This window comes from Chenopodium album, chromosome 5, assembly GCF_948465745.1.
Source record: "Chenopodium album chromosome 5, dcCheAlbu1.1, whole genome shotgun sequence".
NCBI lineage: Eukaryota > Viridiplantae > Streptophyta > Magnoliopsida > Caryophyllales > Amaranthaceae > Chenopodium > Chenopodium album.
The window spans coordinates 72,398,305-72,408,098 of NC_137838.1; the positions used below are offsets into that span (position 1 = coordinate 72,398,305).

The window sequence follows — 9,794 nt, forward strand, 5'->3', positions numbered from 1 at the left end:
CACAAAATCTCAGGTATTAGATCTGCCCACAAGCCTTTGGCGTCTTCTACTTTTTTCTTAACTGCCCCAGTATCTGCTTGTTAGCGTCCTCAGCTTGGCCGTTTGACTGCGGGTGACATACCTCCGCATACGCAAACTTCACTTTATATATGCTTAGAAAGTTTTTTACCGGGCTGCAGTCAAATTGTGAGCCGTGATCAAACACCATTGCAGTCGGCAATCTGAACCGTGTAAAGATGCTCTTCCAGATGAACTTTTTCACCTCATTCGCTGTAATCTTTGCTACCGGTTCCGCTTCTATCCACTTGGTGAAGTAGTCTATCCCTACAATCAAAAACTTACGGCCACCCGTTGCTGACGTGAACGGTCCGATAATGTCCATTCCCCATTGAGCAAACGGGATTGGGTTAAGAATAGGTGTTAAATCATTTGGAGGTTGATTAATCACCGTCCCATACTTCTGGCATTTATCACATTTTTTAACGTACTCATGGTGTCTGCATTCATTGTCGGCCAATAGTAGCCCCATTTCATTGCCTCCAAGGACATTGACCGTTCCCCCGCATGATTACCGCAATCACCCTCGTGTATTTCTTCTATCAGCCTTGCCGATTCATACGCTGTTATACACCTTCGCAACGGTAGCGAAAACCCCCGTTTATACAATGTGCCCCGAAACATAATAAACCAGACGTTGTCTTTCTTGATCTTTCTTGCCTCCATCTTATCGGCAGGAAGGACGTTTTGTACTTTGTAAGCTAAGATTTCGTCATACCATTCTCGACCTTCACTTGTACAATATACATCCTTAGGAGGCTGCTCATCAATACTTCTTTCTTTTAAAATTTCTACCATCAGCGTCCTCTCTAAATCGTTAAATCTTGAACTTGCAAGTTTAGCCAATGCGTCTGCCTGCGTGTTCATTGCTCGAAGAACCAATTTTATGTCGAAATATTCTAGATTAGATGTAACACTCTTGAGTTTTGCCAGATATGCCGTCATGCTCGGCTCTCGAGTTTCGTAAATGCCATTGAACTGATTTGCTACCAGTTGCGAGTCAGTTGTCATCTCAATACGTTTTGCTTCCGAAGATATGCATAGCTGTATCCCTGCCAAGGCTGCTTCATACTCTGCCTCATTATTTGAGGCTTTGAATTTGAACTTGACAACGTATTCGAACACATCTCCCTGGGGAGAGATCATATTTACTCCAGCCCCTGAGCCGGTTGACGCAGACAAGCCGTCAACTGATACCTTCCATGTGCCGGTACCCTCCTCTTCTTCATAATAAGATGTTTCTACAATGAAGTCAGACAAGGCTTGGGCTTTGATTGATACCCTTGGTTTATACGTAATAACGTATTCAGACAATTCAATCGCCCATTTAAGCAGGCGACCAGACGTTTCCATCTTCTGCAAAGACTTCTCTAACGGCTGATTCGTTAGAATATCAATTGCATGTGCATCAAAGTAAGGCCGCAACTTTCATGCGGTCACAACTACTACGTATGCGATCTTCTCTACTAACGGGTACCGTCTCTCGGCAACATTTAAAACGTGGCTCACAAAGTAAATTGGCAGTTGGGTTTTTTGTCGTTCTACTAAGAGCACCCTGCAACCGTCTTTGCTAACGCGGAGATATAAAGCTGTAATATTTCTCCTTGTTCCGGTCTTGCGACAGTGGGTAAGGACCTCAAGTGATTTTTCACAGCCTGGAACGCCTTGGATTGCTCCTTCCCCCATACGAACAGTTTGTTCTGGCGCAAGATCACGAAGAACAGTAAGGCTTTGTCAGCTGACTTGCTGATGAATCTCGTCAACGCAGCCATTCGACCAGTGAGCTTTTGTACATCTTTTATGCACTTTGGTTCTGGTAAGCTAAGAATTGCCTCGATCTTATCGGGGTTAGCGTCTATCCCCCTTTCGCTCACCATGAACCCGAGAAACTTTCCTGACCGAACGCCGAACACACACTTCTCCGGATTCAACTTCATCCAGTAACGCCGAAGAGTTTCAAAAGTTTCTCTCAAATCGGCAACGTGATCTGTAGCCAAACGGCTTTTCACAATTGAATCATCCACATACACTTCTACATTCCTTCCTTTCTGGTTCGCAAATACCTTGTCGACCAGCTTCTGATACGTAGCCCCTGCATTTCTTAACCCAAACGGCATAGCCCTGTAACAGAAAACCCCGAAATCGGTAATGAATGCCGCCTTGGTTCGATCTGGCTCATATAAGCTAACCTGATGATATCCGGAGAAAGCGTCCATGAAACTAAACAGCGCGTGACCGGAAGTGGAATCTACCAGTCTGTCTATCCTCGGCAAGGGATAGCAATCTTTCGGGCAGGCTCTGTTCAAGTCCGTAAAATCCACGCACATTCTCCACTTCCCTGACGGCTTCTTAACCATAACCACATTTGCTAACCATTCGGGATATGTGCAGGGTTCGATAAACCCTGCCGCTAGCAATTTATTTACCTCCGACTGAATAGCCTCTATTTTCTCTGTTGAGAAGTTCCTTTTCTTCTGTCGAACAGGTCTTGCTCTCCTATCGACATTTAGCTTATGTACTATGACGTCGGGATGTATCCCAGGCATCTAGTCTGCCGAGAAATCAAATACATCAGCACTTTCTCGTAACAATTCCACCAAATGGCAGAGCGTGTCGACATCCATATCGGATCCAACACGCACTACCCTCCCGGGGACCCCGGGCAGCAATTCGATCTCTACGGTCTCGCCTCCTGGAAAAGGACGTGGCGCAGTTACCGGCCGAGTATCGAAATTTTCCATGGCCAAGTCATGTGTAGAGGGAACTCGTTCTCGCTTGGATGGTGTCTGTTCGCAAGTAGGTTGTCGGCTTGACTGCTTTAGTGCTGAAACATAACATTCTCTTGCCATAGTTTGACTCCCCCTTACGCGCTCTGTTGTTCCAGCGTTGGATATATATACCATCGTTAAGTGGTATGTCGAGACTACAGCTTTCATGTCATGAATTAAAGGCCTACCGACAATAGCGTTGTAGGCGGATGGCACATCAATCACCAAAAACTCTGCCATAACGTCTCTTACTGCCGGACCTTCTCCCATTCGAACCTGAAGAACTATACTACCCTCAGGTCTTACCGTTGATCCGTTGAAACCTATCACGGGATAAGACACTGGCGTTAAGTATTTTCGGCCAATTCTCATGGCATCAAAAGCTCTAGCAAATAAGATATTGGCGGAGCTTCCGCCATCAACGAGTGCTTGCTTGATATCTCCTCCATTAACCGTCAATATCAGTACCAACGGATCGTCATGAGGGAAGACTATTCCCTTAGCATCTTCCTCCGAAAAGGATATCGAAAGCATGGGAGAAGGTCGGGGTCGTTCCTCTACGCTCAATGTGTTCACTAGGTGCCGGTATTCCGACAAACTTTTCTTCGCCCCGCTTACGGAACCCCCGTATACTGGTCCTCCGGTAATAACATCAATTGTTATTTTGCGCCCTGTCGGAATACCTCCCTGTCTGGATGTTTCCGCATGATTCTGTCTGTAGGCGTCATCTTGCATTGAGGAATCTCCCTGCTTTCAGTACTCGGTTTGCCTGGGCTGTGCACTTTGCTGCCGGCTGGGACCTGCTTGAGTACGATACTAAGACAATCGCCCTTTCCTTATGAGATCTTCAATGTTCTCTTTTAATTGAACACATTCTTCGGTGTAATGACCGACATCTCTATGAAACATGCAGTATTTCTTCACGTCCCGGCCCTTCGTTATCATCGGCGCCGGCCGACTCCAATCTTCTTTATTCTGGTTTATTGAATAAATTGCCGCTCTCGGGGTATTTAACTGCGTATAGCTGCTATAACGGCCCAATCCCCTTGCCGGCCTTCCAGATCTCTGTTGGCCTTGTGGCTGTAACCTGCTTACCCCACCCGTCTGGGCGTTTGGGCTATTATCATTTTGCCTTCTAGAGGGCTCTGCTGACGATATCTGACAGCTCGTTTTCAGCAGTTCCTCACTTTTTATGAATTCGTGAGCCTTGGCAAATGCTACCCCTAAGTTTGGAAAAGACTTTCGCGACATGTATTTTTTGAAATCGTTGTCACCCAGCCCATTCATCAATGCCATCACGGCAATTTCTTGCTGTAACTTTGGTATGGTGTTAGCCTCGTTGTTGAAGCGCCTAATGAAATCTCTGAGCGATTCCTCTTTTCGTTGCTGAATAGCCATGAGCTCGCCAGATGTCCTTTGTCTTGCACTATTACTTATGTATTGACCCGTGAACAACTCCACCAGGGTCTCAAAGCAGTCAATTGACCCCGGCTCTAAATTGGAGAACCAATCCGAAGCTGCCCCAGTAAGGGTCGTAGGGAAAACTTTACACCACACAGCGTCGATGTCGGTATATAGCAACATGTGACTCTCAAAAGCTGCTACATACCGCTTAGGGTCCCCCTTACCGTCATAAGTACAGGATGACATCTTTTTTTTTTTCCATCTGTTGGTCAAGTATCTCTTGTGTGAACGGAGATATCTTGGGCCTGATGATCACCCTGGTTGTCCGCCTTTCCAATCCACTGGAAACCTCATGCCGATAAGAACTTGAATCCCCCACTTGGGCACCTCGTGTGATTTGGCGCTCAGCCGGTATGGTCTCTCGGCCCCGGCTCCTTGACAGTTGTTGTTGTCCCGCCTGATTGAACTGACTCTCAAGGTTCACAATTAGCGGCTTTGCCGGTACATCACCCAATACCTCCCCTGCCGTCAACTCGGCTTCCTTTCTTTTCTTAGACATAGCCCGTATAACCTTAGTCGTTATCTCTAGTTCCTCCGGGGTAAACCCTTCCAAAGGATCTGGGGTTACTGCCCTATTGCGGTCGGGCGTTATTGGCATGTTTGTTTTGTTGCCGTGAAGGAGATGAGTTTCATCTTTGACCACGATTTCTGGCAGGCTGTTTATAGTTTTATTCGCGTTAGCATTAAAAATACTGTTATCATATTGTCGATTTTCAACTTCCGGTACTGGTACGATAGTTTCCTTACTTCCTTCCATGACTGTGAGAGGTTCTGTTGGACGATAGAAGTTATTACTATCCCCTCCTTCTAGCGCCAATTGTTCCTGCTGAATTCTGCTTCCGTCAACGTTCGAGGGCTGGTAACGGTTTACCGTCCAATTGCACGCCTACACAGCCAATACAGATTAGCTAGCCCGGGGGTTATCCGGGAATAACCACTCCGATGCTAAAGTCAGTACCTTTGTGAGAAGAAAGAGAAAGAAGAGAGAATGAAGAGAGAGAAAGTGTTTTTAGAGAGAGAGATTCCACCTTTGAAATGGGAATTTGCTTGGGTATTTATAGAAACACAACCAAGCAGGTGCCACCTATACAGATAGGTGGCACACCGACCTTGTAGGCAGCAGGTGCCTACGCGGCACCAAGAAACTTTCCACGTGCCAGAGGGACATGCTACGTAACGAGAAGCAGCTCTCCACGTGGCAGAGACTGATGCCGGTAAGGACATGGTTTATTCAACGATTAACGAGGGCTTAAACTGCACAACACTCTTTTACCGGCTTTATGAATGATGCTACCGGTATATCCCGTACATATATTATTTTTTGTGTCCTAAAGAGTGCCATGTGGTTAGATTTATGGTGATAAAAAATACTTTGATATCCATTGTCATTTAGGGTCTGTTCTCATAGACTGAACTCAGTTGAACTGAGCTGAACTGAACTAAACTGAGCTGAACTGAACTGAATATTTTATAAGAGAAGGAAATTAGGAGCTGAACTAAACTGAGCTGAACTGAATTGAAGTGAACTGAGCTGAACTAAACTGAACTGAAAATAGACGTATGAAAACAAACCCTTACTTTTAAGTTTTATCTATTGTTTTCGTCGTTGTAATCTGGGATGAGTGTTACTTAACTTAAGAAAACTAAATAATGATTGCTTTATTGATTGTTGGTATCATTTATTTATAAAATTTTTTATACTTAATCAAATCTTAATTCCACAGTACGCACCGAACACGTCGAAAAATGCATTGTATAATTTTAGAAGAAATCACCTAAAGCATGCCCAATGATATAGATTTGATAATGTGGGCAGGTGGGAGTTGGGACACGTTGTCTAATTGAAATAGACTAATTGATTTTAGAAAGATCCTTAGGTTAATCCAAAGACCCAATATTTTCCAATACATTTTTATTGTCACGAATCAAATAACACCAAATATAATTACTTTATGTTTTATACATAGAGAGTAATTTAGAAGATTTTTTTAACTTATTATAAATAGTATGGAGTCTAAATGGAAAGAGAACAAGATAGTAGAAGTGTAGGACCTACATCACAGAACTACAGAGCAAAAAGAAACATGAGATGCAAAAAGAAATCTAGAGAGAGAAAGAGAAAGAAAAACCCAACCCCACCCAAAAGAAAACCCCAGAAACACCACGAAAATGAAAATCCCCTTCCGCTGCCGTTTTGCTTCCCAAAGGCTCATACTTTTGCTCGATCTTCCCCCCTGCTTTTCCTAATTAGCACTAGCAATTATTATCCTATTAGCCCTTCAATTGGTCAATTATGGATCTCCTATATCCTTGTTCCAAAAGATTATCTATTTTATGAGATAAATTACCCTATTAAGCTTTTTAATTACAAGATCGGTGAACCCAAAAGGCCTCTAAGCATCGAGATCTTGCAGATGTTGGGTAATACGCTACTCGTCTCCGTCTATGGAGTAGATGTGATGATTATTTTTCTGGGGAAATTCGCAAATATACAACAAGCAATCTCAAGCGATACTTTCAAGAATAAAAAAAATTGGATCTCAGGGAAGTCTCTCTACCTTCTTTTACTTAATTATGTAGCTTTGCTTGCATGTTTAAATTACTTGCCTTTTTTTCTATAATTTCTGAATTTTTTAATTGAACCTTTGCTCTTCCCAATTTTTGTTTCTGTTCTTCTCTCTTTTTTGAAAAATTTGTGTGATCTCCGTTCTGTTTTTTATTATTATTTTTATCATGGTTTGTTACTGTCCTTTCAATTCTCTGGTGGTTTTGCTTGGGGAACGGTTTTTCCTGTCTATTTATATCCTTGCTTGCGTTTAGTTGTAGCATCTCTCTTTAGTGTTTCTTTCATCCTCTTTGCTTATTGTTTCTGTTGTGCTTTATTTCTTCTACACTTTCATCTTCCTACTACTTATAGTATAGATTTCATGTCAGACGTTCCCCCTCCTCCTAGTTATGCCTCTATTCTTACAACATGACATCCTTCTCCTGCCATTTGCCCTTCCAAATCTCAACTTTTTGAATGTGGAATTAATAGTATGGATAGCCTTAATTGTGAAACCGGTCAATCCCACCCATCCAGTGACACCCTCAACTCTCTAGGAGGTCACAGTCCTAGTATTCCTGCCCTTCCCTCTTCTTCAGATGGTGCATGTCCTCCTTCACCGCCAATTTCAAATTCAGTTCACTCCAGTATAACTATCAATGCACCTACACTTTCTGAAGCTACCATAGCCGATCATAAATCAAAAATCTTTTATGCTAAAATTTGGGGAGAGTTTGTGCCTTATGCTGCTGTCACCTCTAGGTTGGTTAAAGAGTGGAATTTCATTCATGGGGGATTCTCTATTAGATACCTAGCCAATAGTTGGTACATCATCAAATTCACCAACCCTATTGATAGAGATGAACTTTGGTCCCGCAGACCTTGGTTTGTTCAGGGGCTTAATCTGGTACTCATTCCTTGGGAGCCAAACTTTTTCGGCTTCGATAATGAGATTACTCATGTTGATCAGTGGGTTAAAATCCCTTTTCTTCCCACTGAGTATTGGACTTGGGATCATTGTGTTTCTCTGACTTCTAGCATAGGTACTCTAATCAAGCTTGATGAGTATACTCTGAGAAATGATGATAAAGCTCAGTTTGCTAGGGTCTATCTTAATTTAGATATTTCTAAACCTGTCCCTTGTACTCTCTCTATGCATATCGGTGAGCGAAACAAAATTTTTTTATCTTTCTTATGAGGGTGTTCATGAAGTCTGCCCCCTATGTGGAAATAAAGACCACACCTTGAAGGCTTGTCCTAAAAAGCTTACTCCTTCTCTTGAACTCATAGTGGCTCAGCTTGAGGCTAGCAATCTGGACCACCAAGGTGAACAAGCCCCTCTACCTCACTCTAACTGGATACATGTCAAGCCACAACGTCGTGCTAGACCTAGATTTTTCAGCAGGGGTGGGAAAAGTGGGAGAGGTGCTTTTACTAGCCATTTCTCTAGGTTCAACAACACTGTCTACTCTCCTAAACCTAATCCTACCAACTTCAATCAGTCCCCTTCTTCTTCTTCAAATCATGGAGAGGTAGCTATTGTTCCCATCAGTAATGCTTTTGCTTCTTTGGGTGAGTTTCAAGTTTCAATAGGAGAAAAAATCACTCTTAATCCTCTTGTACCAGAAAAAGAGTCTTTTGTTGATGATGAGGATGATCTAGATGAGGCTTTCTTCAATGCTTTAGGGGTTATCCACCATAGCCCCGAGATAAATTTCGATGCTGACATGACTGCTTCTCCTTCCTGTGACACTAACAAGTCTGAAAATTCTAAAAGGAGGAAACGTGATGATGGGGATGTGGGTTCCCCTACTTCTGTTATGAATTATGATTAAGTCTCTAAGCTATGTGTGCTGCTTTTTGGGTCTGAGATTCCAGCTATTAGCTCTTTATTTTACTAATTTCGTATGTAATGTTTATTTTCTTTTCATTATCTATTTCCTATTAAGTTTCAGCCTACGCTATCTTGCTAATTATCATGCTGATCCTTTCTTTTGTAATTTCAGTTTCTTTAAGCTAATGCAACGTCTCTATTTAGTTTACCCTCTCTTGCATTACCGGATTATGTGTTCAGTCCTTTTGCATTTTACTTTTACTGCTACTATGGTACTATTAAGTGTTTTCCATTGGAATATTATTTATTCAGCATTATTTTTGCTCTTATTTCTTCTGTATAATAATGAGTTGCTCCCTTGGGGTTTGTGGTTTTATAATTCTCAAACCTTACACCCTCCTTTAATATGTTTAGCTGGTCTTCCTATGTTGGGGTTGGTTACAGGTTGTATTAAGTCTTATTGTTGCTATGCTATGCTTCCTTGCTGGCAGCAGCAAAGGACCCTTTTTCTCTTTACTCCCCTTCATTGTCACACCATGTTATCTTGGTTCAGGAGACTGATTGCAGGAGTTTTGAGGGGGGCGGCCCTTTGTAGTTACCCTTGGATGCCTTGTCCCAAGGATGAGCCATGGAATAATTTTTTCCATGGGACTGAGGGTCTATCTTTATGTTGTTTCTCTTATACTAACACTGATTATTCTAGTAATTTTTTATATGAATTGTGTATACAATGGTGCACTTATGTATTTTGCTCTTTTTGGCACAGGTCATGCCAAAATATAGAGGTGGATTGTTGCAAATTTCTACTGGAAAGAAGCTTTCGACTTAATGATCTTATTTCCTGTAAAAATTTCCTGGAAATTTTTATTGTGTCTTATATTATTTTTCTCACGAAAATATATCCTTGTAATAGTTTATATTATAGAATCGGGGCTGCAAACCCCCAATGGAATCGAGTGCTTGACACTCGCGATGAATCTAATGCGGCAAAGGCCCTCTTATATGATCATACATTATCATTATGAAAATTCTATGCTGGAATATACGAGGTGGGAAAAGACCCGAGGCTTTGGCCGAACTAATATTTTTAAAAAATAAACATAAGCCAGACATAATATTTATCTTG

General features: G+C 42.3%; 2 protein-coding genes across 2 annotated transcripts; both read right to left on the reverse strand.

The window, feature by feature from the left end:
• Positions 1 to 444: 444 nt before the first annotated feature.
• Positions 445 to 1,410, reverse strand: LOC145633113 (uncharacterized). The gene has a single exon (XM_081685402.1). It carries the CDS (start codon positions 1,408 to 1,410, stop codon positions 445 to 447), a length of 966 nt encoding a protein of 321 aa, XP_081541528.1.
• A 2,231-nt stretch (positions 1,411 to 3,641) lies between these two features.
• On the reverse strand, positions 3,642 to 4,409 carry LOC145633114 (uncharacterized). Its single transcript, XM_081685404.1, has one exon. The coding sequence runs from the start codon at positions 4,407 to 4,409 to the stop codon at positions 3,642 to 3,644; it is 768 nt and encodes a 255-aa protein (XP_081541530.1).
• Between the last annotated feature and the right edge of the window lie 5,385 nt (positions 4,410 to 9,794).